Source organism: Coregonus clupeaformis, chromosome 17, assembly GCF_020615455.1.
Source record: "Coregonus clupeaformis isolate EN_2021a chromosome 17, ASM2061545v1, whole genome shotgun sequence".
Classification (NCBI taxonomy): domain Eukaryota; kingdom Metazoa; phylum Chordata; class Actinopteri; order Salmoniformes; family Salmonidae; genus Coregonus; species Coregonus clupeaformis.
The window spans coordinates 55715296-55732711 of NC_059208.1; the positions used below are offsets into that span (position 1 = coordinate 55715296).

The 17416-nt window shown below is 43.0% G+C and overlaps 1 protein-coding gene across 1 annotated transcript; it reads left to right on the forward strand.

Annotated features, from left to right (window-relative positions):
- The first annotated feature begins 402 nt into the window (after positions 1-402).
- Positions 403-15240, forward strand: LOC121585805 (zinc transporter ZIP4-like). The gene is made up of 13 exons (XM_045226582.1): positions 403-539; positions 2010-2157; positions 3634-3924; positions 4133-4363; positions 5976-5987; positions 6657-6825; positions 7308-7480; positions 8438-8620; positions 10570-10665; positions 11453-11516; positions 12935-13087; positions 13429-13616; positions 13745-15240. The coding sequence occupies exons 1-13, from the start codon at positions 403-405 to the stop codon at positions 13871-13873; spliced, it is 1974 nt and encodes a 657-aa protein (XP_045082517.1). The 3' UTR covers positions 13874-15240.
- Positions 15241-17416: the final 2176 nt, after the last annotated feature.

Below are 17416 nucleotides of genomic sequence, written 5' to 3' on the forward strand. Positions count from 1 at the left end.
CACCAGGTGAGTGCAATTAACTACCAGGTAGAAATAAAAAACAGAAGTGTTTCGGCCCTCCAGGACCAGAATTGAAGAACCCTGGTGTAGGCCCAGATAACAAGATCTGTTTGGCTGTTTCTTCTTTTTACAGGCATAAACAAGAGGTCTAGATTGACTTTTTAAACAGCTGAGAGAGACGATGACATTTTTTCACTTTGAGCACAACCCTGCTGAACATGACTTTATTTTATCCAAATATGTTAAAAGTGACGTAGGTGGCAAACTACTGTAGGTCTACTTTGGGTTCCTCAGTTGGATGTTCATAATCACACTTACACCCAAAGACCCTTCAAACAGCTTCATGTTTGACTTGGTGACAGGTGATCTCCCCCTCAAATCCTGCTGACCATTGACACAAGGATGTGTTTGGTAGTCCCCCCCAACACCTGCCAGACCAGTCTCACCTGGCCCAGTAGTCCCCCCAACACCTGCCAGACCAGTCTCACCTGGCCCGGTAGTCCCCCCCAACACCTGCCAGACCAGTCTCACCTGGCCCGGTAGTCCCCCCCAACACCTGCCAGACCAGTCTCACCTGGCCCGGTAGTCCCCCCAACACCTGCCAGACCAGTCTCACCTGGCCCGGTAGTCCCCCAACACCTGCCAGACCAGTCTCACCTGGCCCGGTAGTCCCCCAACACCTGCCAGACCAGTCTACCTGGCCCGGTAGTCCCCCAACACCTGCCAGACCAGTCTCACCTGCCCGGTAGTCCCCCAACACCTGCCAGACCAGTCTCACCTGGCCCAGTAGTCCCCCAACACCTGCCAGACCAGTCTCACCTGGCCCGGTAGTCCCCCCCAACACCTGCCAGACCAGTCTCACCTGGCCCGGAGTCCCCCAACACCTGCCAGACCAGTCTCACCTGGCCCGGTAGCCCCCAACACCTGCCAGACCAGTCTCACCTGGCCCGGTAGTCCCCCCAACACCTGCCAGACCAGTCTCACCTGGCCCGGTAGTCCCCCCAACACCTGCCAGACCAGTCTCACCTGGCCCAGTCTCTGATGCGGTGGAGGGTGAAGTCATCAGTCCATTAATCATTGTGAGTAGGTTCAGGAGTTTCTCTTTAGTCATGGTAAGGAAAAACTCTTGGCCCTAAATATGAGACCCAATCATCCAGTCACATGGTCGCTGCATATGTTGAATGATGTCCATGGAAAGTACTTTTAGTCCACAGTGGTTATACATGGAGAATGGGGCCTCTGAATTGATTCATCAATAAACGTCCTCAACTGTTTGTGTTGGCTGTTTCTAAAAAATAATCAATTCATTTATTATACATTTTTTACAAAAAGGTTCTGTAGAAATGTGTATTATTTGTTTTGACATCCCTTTCCACACTGTCAGTAATGCATTGTCATTACATCATGTTTATCCATTTTCCCAATACACAATCTGTTAGTAAATGGGAATGTTAGCTAATAGATTAGATATCTTCACCACTGGAGAGATAGCAGGCAGAAATATATTCCCATGAAGGGTCATCATCAGGGTATTAGTGGCCATTGAGGATGTAAGTGAATCACTTTGCAGTTGCCACAAATATTTTGCTTGTATTCCTAGCAACAGGTCTTATTGACATAAAAACTCTTGCCATTATTTCAATATGGTCAGCTGATGCTGAGTGTACATTGAAGACCGGTGATTTGGACCTGTACCCCTTATTCAGGTGAACTGCAATGGTTTCCTATTTATGGACGGGTAGAGGAGCGCAACTCGCCTCTGGACCAATCAAAGGCGAGCTACCAGGTGAAGGAAATCTCTAACTTAGCTGATTATAGATACCTGTATGGTGAACTAAAAACCGTGTGTGGACTGCATCTGCGCCACTCAGAATCAACTCTTCCTATAAACTCACTGTTTTTGCACTTTATTTTATTTTTAAAGAGGGTTTATATTTTTATAGAACAATGGAAACTACATATAGGTATTTTCCCGTTATTCTCCTGTATCTGAGTTTGAGCCTATTCAGCTATGCGTGGTGTTCACCTGTGGATGTATATGGGAAAGTGGTGGAGCTCATGTCGCCAGGAGAGGAATACTTGGATGAAATGTCAGTTCGCTCCTTTTTCAAACTGTTAGAGAAGCGTGTGCAGTGCCCTGGTGTGTCGTGTGAAAAGGTAACTTTTTTTTCTTACACTCGCTTCAACTTGGTTTTAGGAAAGGTCGAGGTCCAATCTGCAGCTGTCACTGTGCCGTGCGCTACATATAATGGTATACAGCGCTGTCAGATAATGGAATACAGCGCTGTACATTTTGGCATAGTGCTTTTACAGACTTAGCTTGTTAAACCTACATCTGTATTTTTTTATTGACCAGTCTCGAACCAAGTCTTTTATTTATTAATTATTGATACATATATCGTGAGCATTGAGCAATTTAAAAGTTGAATGCGTGCCCCATTATAATAATTATGATTATAACAATAGTGATTCTTGCTATTATTGCATTGGTATTATAGAGAGATTACACGATGTGAGCATTGCAGATAGTTTGTACCAGATTTTTGTAACTGGATTTATTCAATCCATTATGTTCTACCAATGATGTAAAACACCTGATCAATGTTAAAACAATTCCATGTGTTAGGGTATTATCATAGATTCTAGCAATGACTTAGACTTAAATGGCTTATGTGTAAAAAAAACTTTTTTTAAATGCATAGCCTATCCATTACAATGATATAACCCCGATATAATATTTTAATCCCCAATGAATTTGAAAGTCGTGGTTGTATCACCCTTTACTGCAGCTTGTTTAAACGTCTTAATGATTGGGCATTCTGTTTTACTTAAAATTAAGAAATTCATTGTAAAACATTTTTTTTACCCTGTCCATCATGCACCACAAATACTCCAATAACTGTTCATTTTGGTTTCCTTTGATTACAAAAAAAAAAAATCCATTATTCTCTTGTTCAGACATTGAAGGCCTTGGGCTTTACCATGGCAGGTGTAATCTGCCCTTGTGACCATGTAGAGGAAGTCACATGTTATGTGAGAGATGTGTTATAGATTGGCCAAACATGTTTGGGACTAACACTAATGATCAGTATTTAGACAGCGTGTTCTGCTAATGCAACAATGGCTTGAGATCGTACTCATGTGTGGTGATGATACTGGAGAATCAGGAAAAAGTGTCTGCGCACTTCCAGTCAGATGCACATTTATTTTAATGGAGGCTGAGCTTTCGGTCAGCTTGACCTTCATCAAGCTCAGCCTCTTTTAAAAGAAACGTCCATCTGACTTGAAATGTGCTGAGACTTTTTTTCTGTTTCTCCAGTTTAGCATTTTGCCTCCAGCACCTTAACTAATCGGTTCTGGGTTTGTGGTAGAGTCTGTACAGTATCATGTTTTAGATAATAGGCAAAGTCACTATGTCCTGACTCAAAAAGCCAGAGCATAGCTGTTTTAAAGATCAGAAAATTAGATTTTTATGTCGCACATTCACCCAACCCAAACTCCTTTACCTTTGTGGTCATAATGACTGCCTATACAAGATCTTACGTTGGTTTTCTCTCATAAATTAGGTCTATGTTTGTATTGAGTACATAAATAATCTACATGAAACACTGAAGCCACCCTGCTTGTTTCTAGTGCCTCTCTGTGCAGTCAGTAGACCAGCTGGTGGGTAACATCACCAGCACTGGTGGTCTCCTTCACCAGGAGGGCTTCTTCAGAGTGGCAGCAGGATGCTGCCTCTACCTCAGCTCTCCCTCAGAGGCCTGCTCTGCCATGAGGGCAGGGAGGTGGGGGGACCAGACGGACCACTTCATCCGTGAGATCACAGGCTATGGGGATGGACACAGAGACATGGAGCGCAGTGGGATAGAGACGCTGCTCCGTAACCTGAAGAAGCACTACAAGCATGATCAGCAGTATGACCAGGTTGGTGCTGCTGTGTAAATAAGAATAACAATATATTTTATATACTGTGCCTCCTAAGGTTGTGCAATAGAAACCCAATGAACTACCGTTATCAACAGTTAACTATTTTCCGAACCAACTCATTTGAGTAGATTTGGTTTTTGAACAAAAATATTTATATTCTATTCAACTGTGTATGTCTGTCCCGTGTTTTATCGTGGTCATTTAGCAGTGTCTCACTGGTCAAGACATCTTCGAGGAGAGCAACGTGTCAATGAATGATGGTGGCCCACACAACATGGATGTGGTGTTTGGATACATAGTTTACCATGCTTTACGAGGTGACTGCATGACTGCCAGTGCACTGCCTGAAGAAGGCTACTTTCTGGATTTCATATTCAACCCCTTCGGTTCTGACAACATTACCATACACGGTACAGTAAGAAACAACTATTCCTATGTGTACGAAATGTCCATGCTGTAATATTGCCTTATAACAAACGACTATCCCTATTAGTATGAATCATTTTTCTCATACTGTTTAGTCTTATTACACTGTAACGGCATGCTCCTGGCTGTACAGTAACATCAACCTACTCATTAATCCATGTTGTGCCATACATAGTTCATAATTCATTTAGCATGATGCCCTTGTGGGGCTATGCTATTAACGTTACCCTCTAACCCTATGTTAATGTTACCCTCAAACCCTATGATATTAACGTTACCCTCAAACCCTATGCTATAACCCCATGAAGCCTGGATTATGAGAGTTTATATTACTGTTCCCCAATTGCCTGCTAATATATACGCTACCACCATATTACTGTTCCTCAATGGCATGCTAATATACGCTACCACCATATTACTGTTCCTCAATGGCATGCTAATATACGCTACCACCATATTACTGTTCCTCAATGGCATGCTAATATACGCTACCACCATATTACTGTTCCTCAATGGCATGCTAATATACGCTACCACCTTACTACTGTTCCTCAATGGCATGCTAATATACGCTACCACCATATTACTGTTCCTCAATGGCATGCTAATATACGCTACCACCATATTACTGTTCCTCAATGGCATGCTAATATACGCTACCACCATATTACTGTTCCTCAATGGCATGCTAATATACGCTACCACCATATTACTGTTCCTCAATGGCATGCTAATATACGCTACCACCATATTACTGTTCCTCAATGGCATGCTAATATACGCTACCACCATATTACTGTTCCTCAATGGCATGCTAATATACGCTACCACCATATTACTGTTCCTCAATGGCATGCTAATATACGCTACCACCATATTACTGTTCCTCAATGGCATGCTAATATACGCTACCACCATACTACTGTTCCTCAATGGCATGCTAATATACGCTACCACCATATTACTGTTCCTCAATGGCATGCTAATATACGCTACCACCATATTACTGTTCCTCAATGGCATGCTAATATACGCTACCACCATATTACTGTTCCTCAATGGCATGCTAATATACGCTACCACCATATTACTGTTCCTCAATGGCATGCTAATATACGCTACCACCAACTAACCATATCATTCTGATTAATCGCTGTAGAGCTGGAAGGTCTTATGAAGAGCCTGCAACTGGGTGGAATCCACGAAGAGGACCACGATCATGATCACAGAGATCAAGAGGGACACAAAGATGACTATGGTCACGATGACCACGTTGACCATGACCATAGTGACCACAGTACCGTTAGCGGTGGTCGGGGGGGTGGAGGTGGAGGTGAAGCCTTCAGGCAGAGTTATGAGAAGGGGTACCACCAGAGGAACAACAGCAGCTGGGAACTGGTAATTATTATACTCAACCACCATGGTGCATTGTGGGTAATTAGGTCAAGGCCATCGCTTCAATCTCCTAAAGAGACCTTCAGGGGCTTAACGGCACACACACACACACACACACACACCCAGGCTCCTTCACTCTTACTCATTGTCAGACTTCTAAACCCCTGGTGTCCGCTGCATCTCCAGTGCATTGTAATGAGCCTCAGATGTGCAGTAGATGGCCTGAGCTATTGGCAGCTGTAGGATTCTGCCCATGGTAATATCTATATTAGAGAAATCTGAATGAGAAGGAATACCGCTGAGGGATAATAACATGTTACTTGTAAGAAATTGGTCCCCGCTTTGTGAATGCCCAATGACATCTTACCGTTAGTCAATCAGTTAGCAATAAGGAGTGTCAATTCAAAGAAAAGGCCCATGGGCCCTGGTCAAAAGCTGTGCACTGCAAAGGGTATAGGGAGTTATTTGGGACACAGTCAGATACAGTATTTGGACAGAAGTATATTAATTGAAGAATTTTACATTGACACACGGCACTGCATTTTCAGCTGTAATAATTACCACATCGGGGGGTTTATAAAATACTGCCTGTTTCCTCCATGTAGACGTGTTTCATCCCTGTTTCCTCCATGTAGACGTGTTTCATCTCTGTTTCCTCCATGTAGACATGTTTCAGCCCTGTTTCCTCCATGTAGATGCGTTTCAGCCCTGTTTCCTCCACGTAGATGCGTTTCAGCCCTGTTTCCTCCATGTAGACGTGTTTCAGCCCTGTTTCCTCCACGTAGACGTGTTTCAGCCCTGTGTCCTCCACGTAGTCGTGTTTCAACCATGTTTCTTCCATGTAGACGTGTTTCATCCCTGTGTCCTCCACGTAGTCGTGTTTCAGCCCTCTTTCCTCCATGTAGAAGTGTTTCAGCCCAGAGGAGCTGATAAAGATCCATGGGCTGAATGGATCTAGCCTGTCCAGGTCTGACGTGGCCCGGCTCAGCCCAGCCCTGGTCCAGCAGATCCTCAGTGGGGCCTGCAACAGCACCTCTCCCCCCACTGGACCATCAGATCAGCTCAGCACCACAGAGAGTGAGTTGAGTACGACAGTCCTAGCCACTGTGCTTCTGCCTCTGCATTGCATGCTCTTTGGGGTTTTAGGCTGGGTTTCTGTAAAGCACATAGTGACATCTGCTGATGTAAAAATGGCTTTATAAAATAAATGTGATTGATAATTGCTACAATACACACTAAATTCAACACTCATTCCTTTCCTTTTGATACAGAAAGGCCCATTCCTGCCTCTTTATTTTTTTAATGATAATGGAATTATAGAGAGACTATGCAGAAATAAATGTACTATGTTTATAAATGCTCCAAAATTCAAACTTGTTAAATTTGATCATTAGGCAAGACTAGAGCCTATTTCATTAGGCAAGACTAGAGCCTATTTCAAGCATAATCACACAATGTTTACTGTATTATCTAACAGACCTTCCGTGGCTTGATTTGCTTGAGTACTGCACTGTTATTATATTTCGAACCTCCTTCATGTTAATTATCTCTCTCCATAGAGTATGTGTATGCCTCCATAGCCAATCTGCTGATCTGTCTGGCCGCCCTGGTTGGCGTTATGGTGGTGCTGTGTACCTCCTGCAGCAGTGTCTTCCAGCTCGTCATCCAGTTCTGTGTCAGCCTGGCCGTGGGCTCCCTCACTGGGGACGCCCTGTTGCACCTCCTGCCTATGGTGAGCACCACAGTACCCTATTCACATTACTGAGCCCAGCTGATTCAAGCTGAGCTGTACTGTGCTGGCTTGGTTATGCACCCATCATAGTTTCTGGAAACGTGCTGGAATGTACAATGTGAAAAGAAAACCACTTATCTAGCCAGCCAGACCTCTTCCTCCTCAACTCTTCATTAAAGGGTTGTGGTTAATGTCAGTGCGACCCAATGATCAGCCAGATGTCTGAGGGACCTTATGATTAGTCCGAGCAACACACAGTCCCCCAGGGCAGAAGTCTGGAGGGGATACTTCCTGCTGCTGCAGCTCAATCCATTTAGATCCATCATGTCAACATCGCAGGGCAAAGTATTAGCAGGCTGTCACACCCTATCATCACCTACAGTATAAAATAATAACGATGTGATTAAGGAACAAGAAAGACACCCTCAGATCAGGAAGACAGAGAAATGTGCCCCTGTTGCTTCAGGGAATCTTGGGGCATTACAAGATAAGAGCAACATAACACTGTGTCCCAATGGTCCGACATGGCTTCTTGTCCTCCTCTCCTTCACAACCACTTATTGAGAGGACCTGATTGGTGAAAGCAATATGGTGGATAGGTACTGGTCTCCACTCTAGACTTTCATCTGTCAGTAGTTAGTGAAGGAGGCCATTTCAGAGTAATGGACCCTGCACAGGTTGATTGCATCGCCAGTATAATAATAAATCATATAATATGCCATTTAGCAGACGCTTTTATCCAAAGCGACTTACAGTCATGTGTGCATACATTTTTAGTATCTGGTCTTGTGTATTGGGGGTTACACTTCACTTGAACCTGCCTTCATAAGAGTTACATAACACTTTCATAACACTGTCATGACAATGACATAACACTGTCATAACAATAACATAACAGATGTCTTTGGGCTGACTGTGTCTGACCGGGTTGTGACCGTGTTTCCTCTGTTGGTTCAGTTCCTAGGCCTCCATGTTCACAGTGAAGGAACAGACCACAGCCACTCAGAGGAGGTTCCAGACTACATATGTAAGATACTGGTGCTGATTGCTGGCATCTACTGCTTCCATCTCATGGAGACTATATTCTCCATCGTCACCACACACAAGGACAGCCATCACCATTCCCCACATCACCATGGGGTGAGTAGTGTCTATCACCCGGGCTGTGTTCAGTAGGGGCACAACGTAGCAAAAATGTTTTGCAACAGGAACAAAAACCTGTGTTCTTATTGGACAAGGTCAGGTGGTACTTTCCCATTTCACACTGTTTCTAAACCTTATCTTCTTACTGAAAACCACTGTTCTGTCAGCTTACTGGTTTGGTGGATCCATGGTGAAAATAACTCCCACACACGTACACTTGCAATAAACCTTTGATAAAGTGCAACGTTTCGGTCACAGAAATTCGTCAGGTCTTACTGGTTCCAAAAATGTGAGAATTGTTAGCTATCACAGGTCTGCTCTGTGTTGTGATGTTCTGAGCACAGACGTATACAGTCCCAGTCAAAAGTTTGGACACACCTACTCATTCAAGGGTTTTTCTTAATTTTTACTATTTTCTACATTGTAGAATAATAGTGAAGACATCAAAGCTATGAAATAACACATACGGAATCATGTAGTAACCAAAAAAGTGTTAAACAAATCAAAATATATTTGAGATTCTTCAAATAGCCACCCTTTGCCTTGATGAGAGCTTTGCACAATCTTGGCATTCTCTCAACCAGCTTCACCTGGAATGCTTTTCCAACAGTCTTGAAGGAGTTCCCACATATGCTGAGCACTTGTTGGCTGATTTTCCTTCACTCTGCCATCCGGCTCATCCCAAACCATCTCAATTGGGTTGAGGTCTGGGGATTGTGGAGGCCAGATCATCTGATGCAGCACTCCGTCAATCTTTTTCTTGGTAAAATAGCCCTTAAACTGCCTGTAGGTGTGTTGGGTCATTGTCCTGTTGAAAAACAAATGATAGTCCCTCTAAGCCCAAACCAGATGGGATGCATATCGCTGCAGAATGCTGTGGTAGCCATGCTGGTTGAGTGTGCCTTGAATTCTAAATAAATCACAGACAGTGTCACCAGAAAAGCGCCCCCACACCATAACACATCCTCCTCCATGGTTTACGGTGAGAACTACACATGCGGAGATCATCCGTTCACCCACACAGCGTCTCACAAAGACACGGCGGTTGGAACCAAAAATCTCAAATTTGGACTACAGACCAAAGGACACATTTCCAATGGTCTAATGTCCATTGCTCATGTTTCTTGGCCCAAGCAGGTCTCTTCTTCTTATTGGTGTCCTTTAGTAGTGGGTTCTTTGCAGCAACTCGACCATGAAGGCCTGACTCACATAGTCCCCTCTGAACAGTTGATGTTGAGATGTGTCTGTGACTTGAACTCTGTGAAGCATTTATTTGGGCTGCAATTTCTGAGGCTGGTAACTCTAATGAACTGATCCTCTGCAGCAGAGGAAACTCTGGGTCTTCCATTTCTGTGGCGGTCCTCATGAGAGCCAGTTTCATCATAGCGCTTGATGGTTTTTGCGACTGCACTTGAAGAAACTTTCAAAGTTCTTGACGTTTTCCGTATTGACTGACCTTCATGTCTTAAAGTAATGATGGACTGTCGTTTTGTCTTTGCTTATTTGAGCTGTTCTTGCCATAATATGGACTTGGTCTTTTACCAAATAGGGCTATCTTCTGTATACCCACCCTACCTTGTCACAACACAAACACATTAAGATGGAAATCAATTCCACAAATTAACTTTTAAGAAGGCACACCTGTTAATTGAAATGCATTCCAGGTGACTACCTCATGAAGCTGGTTGAGAGAATGCCAAGAGTGTGCAAAGCTGTGATCAAGGCAAAGGGTGGCTATTTGAAGAATCTCAAATATAAAATATATTTTGATTTGTTTAACACCATTTTGGTTACTACATGATTCCATATGTGCTATTTCATAGTTTTGATGTCTTCAGTATTATTCTACAATGTAGAAAATAGTAAAAAATAAAGAAAAACCCTTGAATGAGTAGATGTGTCCAAACTTTTGACTGGTAGTGTACATTGTGTCATTGTGTTTCCAGGAGGAGTCTGAGCCCCATCACTGTGACCATGTTAAAGTCCTGGAGATGCACATGCAGGAGAAAAAGAACAAGCAGTCCGTATCACAGACTGACCTGGTAGGTTCTGTACCAGTTATTCACAGACTGACCTGGTAGGTTCTGTACCAGTTATTCACAGACTGACCTGGTAGGTGCTGTCCCAGTTATTCACAGACTGACCTGGTACGTTCTGTCCCAGTTATTCACAGACTGACCTGGTAGGTCTGTACCAGTTATTCACAGACTGACCTGGTATGTTCTGTACCAGTTGTTCACAGACTGACCTGGTATGTTCTGTACCAGTTGTTCACAGACTGACCTGGTAGGTTTTTCACCAATTATTCACAGACTGACCTGGTAGGTTTTGTACCAGTTGTTCACAGACTGACCTGGTAGGTTTTTCACCAGTTATTCACAGACTGACCTGGTAGGTTCTGTCCCAGTTATTCACAGACTGACCTGGTAGGTCTGTACCAGTTATTCACAGACTGACCTGGTATGTTCTGTACCAGTTGTTCACAGACTGACCTGGTAGGTCTGTACCAGTTATTCACAGACTGACCTGGTAGGTTTTTCACCAGTTATTCACAGACTGACCTAGTAGGTTCTGTACCAGTTATTCACAGACTGACCTGGTAGGTTTTTCACCAGTTATTCAGACACACCTGTGATGTTCAAACAGAGGTCAGACAGAGGTCCATGACTGAACAGCCAGTATCCTAGTAAAGCTGTGTTTTTACCCGACACAGTATGTAGTCTTAAGTCTTTACTACCCGTGTCTCTGAACACCTTGTCCCCCACTAAACCATTCACACCTGCTGTAATTCACATGCTATACTTCTGTGATGTTCTGATCCGGTTGAAGGTTGAAAGTGAGCGCAGTGAGGACACAGAGAAAGCCTTTCCAGAACCAAACCAGCGCTCAAGAGGTAAGATGGACAACCTGGGTCAACATGTAACCTGTTCAGAAGAGGTGAAATATAGGTCAGGGTCTGATGGTCAGGGCGTTCACTGGAAAGCTGTTATACAGTAAACTCACTGTGTGAGTCAAGTCTAGTCAATGATTACACACATCCAGCATGACAAAGAGTAATGTGCATCAAAGAGCTGTGTTCACTTACACGAGGAACAGTAATAAAGGGATTCGTTACTACAGGGACGAAACATTTTAGCTGCAGATGCAACCAAAATCACCCCGTCATCATTGTAAATGATAATATAAACAGTGACAATATTTTTTTAAATCTGATGTGATTAAAATGAGACATCATTCTTTATGTAATCTTTATAAACAATTCAAGCACAATATTCAACAGTGTAGTTGGAGCCACTCTACAGTATAACCATTTAGCAGACGCTTTTATCCAAAGCGACTTACAGTCATGCGTGCATACATTTTTTGTGTATGGGTGGTCCCGGGGATCGAACCCACTACCTTGGCGTTACAAGCGCCGTGCTCTATCAGCTGAGCTACAGAGGACCACTTGTGCCACTTCACTACATTCCTAAAGAAAATAATGTACTTTTTACTCCATACATTTTCCTTAACACCCAAAAGTACTCGTTACATTTTGACAAGAAAATGGTACAATTGATGCACTTCATCAAGAGAACATCCCTGGTCATCCCTACTGCTTCTGATCTGGTGGACTCACTAAAAACAAATGCTTTGTTTGGAGCGTGCCCCTGGCTTTCCGGAAATAAAAAAAAACAAGAAAATTGTCCCATCTGTTTTGCTTAATATAAGGAATTTGAAATGATTTATACTTTTACTTTTGATACTTAAGTATATTTAAAACCAAATACTTTTAGACTTTTACTCAAGTAGAATTTTAATGGGTAACTTTCACTTTTACTTGAGTCATTTTCTATTAAGGTATCTTTACTTTTACTCAAGTATGACAATTTAGTACTTTTTCCACCACTGGTTCCTACAGATGTAGGATCTTAATTTGATCACCCTGTTGTTGCAGGAAATACAAACATGTAGTATATTCAAGGTTTAAAAATACTTCTAAAGTTTGTAATTTCCACTTTAAAATGTCAGACTTGATTTGTCCCAACTAAAAATGTATCAACCCCTACAAAATGTCCATTTAATTATAATCCAAACAATAATACATATTTCCTGTTGCTGCAGGATTATTTTCCTGCTGTGAGAAACTGGTCAAATTAAGATCCTACATCTGTATTCCGTTTTCCAGCCTAATGGCATTGGCTAATCAATAATGCTGTCGTTGTAAAATATGAATTTAGACACATGATTAACAATAGCCAAATTTGACTTTACTTCTTTAGACGACTGAGCCTTTCTCTGAGTTTCCCTTCTGTCTCTCCCCTCCACTAGAACGGCGTCTGCTACCCTACATGGTTACCATAGGGGACGGGATACATAACTTTGCAGACGGCCTGGCTATCGGAGCGGCCTTCTCTGTTTCCTGGAAGTCCGGCCTTGCCACGTCTCTGGCTGTGCTCTGTCACGAGCTGCCTCACGAACTGGGTGAGTGGAGCACGGACTGATGCCTCTAGTTGGCCATGTTGAAAAAGGCTCTTGAGAATGAGACCCATCCACATTGGTACTTCAGATGTTGCTTTATATGAATTAATGTATTTTAAAAAACAATGTTAGATTTGTTTGATTTCAGAACAATATGTTTTTTTTTCAAATAATCAAGTTTTAGAATAGATGAGTAGTACTGGTAGATGATTAGCCACTTCTCTCGCCATCCAGATTCCTATTCACACAATCCCTCCAATGGCATCAACCTAGGACCTACATTTTATCACTGACATCCCTTTAAACCTCACCTCTCTGAGTTTTCTCCATCCTACATCTCCCAGGTGACTTTGCTATCCTGCTGCAGAGCGGGTTGTCAGTGAAGAAGGCCTTGATGCTGAACGTGGGCAGTGCCCTCACATCCTTCATCGGACTCTACATCGCCCTCACCGTCTCTACTGACCTGGCCACCAAGCAGTGGATCGCGGCCATCACCTCTGGTCTCTTCCTGTATGTGGGTCTGGCTGATATGGTCAGTACACTAGTTTTACCACGTTCTCAAACAGGCTGTACCCTAATGCCCATCTTCCTCTATAAATATTTATATATTTGGACAAGGAGTTAAATGCAGTGTATCGTCTTGCTCCTTTCTCCCCCCAGCTCCCCACCATGGTGCATGTGGACAACCGTAGGCCCTGGCTCATCTTCCTGCTCCAGAACGTAGGACTGCTGTCTGGCTGGGGCATCCTGCTGCTCCTCTCTCTGTATGAGGAAAAGATTGGCATCTAGAGCCTCCTAGTCCTAACACTGTACAGTACAATACAATGGATTTGTATACAATTACAAATGACACTGTATGTAAGCTATGCTATATTTGACCTGTTTTGATATATTTACTGTAACTTTAAAACGCTTGATAATTCTATATGATACAAGATTTCCTCAAAATGACTTTTCTAGATGATATATGAGATTCTAGTCTAGTTCTGTTGTATCTTACGTATCTAACACATAGAAGTGTAGTCTGTTGGTGTTCAGTATGATCCTGCTGTTGGTGTTCAGTATGATCCTGCTGTTGGTGTTCAGTATGATCCTGCTGTTGGTGTTCAGTATGATCCTGCTGCTGGTGTTCAGTATGATCCTGCTGTTGGATTTCATCTGTATGCGATTAGTTCAAACTGTAATTTATACCACCGATATTTATAATGGGACTCACAGATCCTCAGGCTACTTCCTCTCTTATTGCCACGTCTTTTGTATAACCACATACCATAACAGTGTGACTGTACAGGGAAGTAGGTAGATGCAATTTGAATTTGTGATCGTATGAAGTGTGAAGTTACCGGTAATGCAGATGTTGACAGTGTATATACATGTGCCACCAATCCCACAAAACCCCACAAAAGTTAGAAAATAAGGTAAGAAAATAATAATTATGATACATGTTGTTTCTGTATATCTTTCCTTGTTTAAATTGAGCACAGCCTTATACTGCGTTATATCTTTTCCGGCTGCAGTATTTTGTCATTCTGTCCCCAGTCTACCACTCAAGAGAATTCCCTGTGAATGGATTCAGGAAATAACCTCCTAGATACTTTATCTGACATGATTAATGACATCGGCAGTTTCACTGTTCAGAGTCCACACTCCAAAGACAGACCGCTCAAGTCCATGGATCGCAACGTCTGACCAATCAGAGGTGGACCGTCATTTTTTAAATCTTTGACAGTAGATCACCAGTCAGCATGGTGATCTACTGTAGTTTATCTGATTTCCAAGAGAGGGGTTATAAAGAAGGGTTGGTACAGCAAAGTATATCAGCAGAGATGACGGCCATTGTGCGTTCCATTTGATTAAATGGCCATAGTAACAGTCAGAGCAAAGGAGTGGAGGGGCTGTAAGTCAAGGCATTGGAGTGCGTCCCAAATGGCACCCTATTCCCTACATGGTGCACTACTTTTAACCAGTCCTGGTCAAAAGTAGTGCACTATATAGGGAATGAAGTATGACCAACAGTAAAGAGTAAGGGCAATAGGGGTGTGGACCTGCATACAGAACGCTCAACACAGGTATGACCATAAGTCCAAGGGAGTCAAGGGGATAAGATGGATCATTTGTGGCCTTGCAATAAATATTTAGAATAATCTCTATGCACACCAGAGCTACAGATAAGATTATAGGTTTAAATCGCTCATCTTTATTGTTGTCAAATAAAATTCTTAAATTAATAGAAAAGATAAGATGCTTGTTTGTTTAGAACCACCACCATATGTCAGTGGCCTAGAGAGTTACATCCAAGCTGTTTAGGCTTGGTTAGACTCTCAGCTTTGGTCCTGTTTTCTCTCAGCTTCGGTCCTGTTTTCTCTCAGCTTCGGTCCTGTTGTCTCTCAACTTCTGTCCTGTTGTCTCTCAGCTTCTGTCCTGTTGTCTCTCAGCTTCGGTCCTGTTGTCTCTCAGCTTCTGTCCTGTTGTCTCTCAGCTTCTGTCCTGTTGTCTCTCAGCTTCGGTCCTGTTGTCTCTCAGCTTCTGTCCTGTTTTCTCTTAGCTTCTGTCCTGTTTTCTCTTAGCGTCTGACCTGTTTTCTCTTAGCTTCTGTTATGTTTGAAACAAATACTTGAGTTGTGAGTTGATGATACACATTCAATATTAACTTGATAGTAAATTGAGGAATTTGGTTCCGACATGATTGATCAAAAAGTATGATGTTGCTTATAAATAGGGATTTGGTTCAAATTGACCACCGGAGGGAGCTCTGAGCCTAATAATGTCATGTCTTACCTTTTGCCTTGAAATTCACACCAGACACATTTACATTTACATTTTAGTCATTTAGCAGACGCTCTTATCCAGAGCGACTTACAGCTAGTGAGTGCATACATTTTTCATATTGGCCCCCCATGGCCACAGAGAGATATACAGTATCACAATAGGATGTTTGTAGGATGTTTTCTTTCCACAGCAATTATAGATGAGGCTTGTCAACTCGTGATGCTAAGACTATAGTGTTGTAAATAGTGAGGTAAATTGATATCCTTCACATTTTCTAATATTTTTAAAGAATGTCAGTTCACTGCAGTTACAGCTTTACAGTAACAATTTGACAGTTGATAGAACATTTATGATGGTCCACCTATTATAATTTGCCTGTTTTGCAACTGCAGATGACACGGGCAAAGAAATTCAGCAGAGCATTTCAAACTGTCAGGCTATTCATAAACTCCTCCCTGTCCAATATTCTCCATGTCCAACCTTCTGAAACAAGCATCATAATATGACAATGATGTGACAATACTCTACAAAACAATGTTGACGCAATTGGCAGCGTAGCCGTAGATATGTTATATAACTATTGTGGTAAGCCTGCCAGTCGTCTTTAGAAAGCACCCATTCATTTATTCATAGACAGACTCATGCTTAGCTGTGCAGGATCGAATGTGGAAAAGATAGGCCCTATACAGACATCCAGTAACTTGTTTTAGCTGCCAGATACAGAGGAATATGGTAGGCATGTGACAGAAGGTATGACATTCCATGAGGTTCCTCAGATACAGAGAGAAAGAGCTGAACGAACTATCATGTGAAGAATCTATTTATACATTATGCAAATTCATTGTTATTCATAATTTTAGCAGAACTCCATGTCACCGATGTTGTCTTTGATGTCAACAGGTAAATAACTCATTTATGTTGCTCTAAAGACTGTTTTATTTTGTACTTTACTTTTTATATTTTTCATTTGCACTGTGAGTTGTGCATTGTGGTTGCCTTTGTAAGAACCCTATTGTAAAAAAAGAACTGCTTTAGATAAAAATATTACTTTTGACACTGACACTATGTGTTGACATGGAACACTAGTGTCATTCACTGTTGAAGTATGAGAGTGGGCTGGGGAGGTCCGTGGTGGGCTGGGGAGGTCCGTGGTGGGCTGGGGAGGTCCGTGGTGGGCTGGGGAGGTCCGTGGTGGGCTGGGGAGGTCCGTGGTGCGCTGGGGAGCTCGGTGGTGGGCTGGGGAGGTCCGTGGTGGGCTGGGGAGCTCGGTGGTGGGCTGGGGAGGTCCGTGGTGGGCTGGGGAGCTCGGTGGTGGACTGTGGAGAGTCGTGGTGGGCTGGGGCAGGCCGTGGTGGGCTGGGGAGGTTGGTGGTGGACTGTGGTGGGCAGGGGAGAGCTGCTCCTGCTTCTCCCACATGGGGACACCCTTTGTGTCTGGGTAGAAGTCACAGACTGAGGGTATTAACACCATCCCCTGCCTAACACCCCATCCCCAATGCACACAGTGGCAGGCAGGAACACACACACACACGTAAATCCTTCAGTGTCTCTCTTTCAGTCCTT

Bases quoted from the DNA above. Each gene is read 5' to 3' on its own strand.
- LOC121585805 (XM_045226582.1), top strand. From the start codon at position 403: ATGTGTTTGGTAGTCCCCCCCAACACCTGCCAGACCAGTCTCACCTGG. The intron at 3,925-4,132 runs GTTGGTGCTGCT...GTGGTCATTTAG, and splicing joins ATGATCAGCAGTATGACCAG to CAGTGTCTCACTGGTCAAGA. The intron at 13,088-13,428 runs GTGAGTGGAGCA...TACATCTCCCAG, and splicing joins CGAGCTGCCTCACGAACTGG to GTGACTTTGCTATCCTGCTG.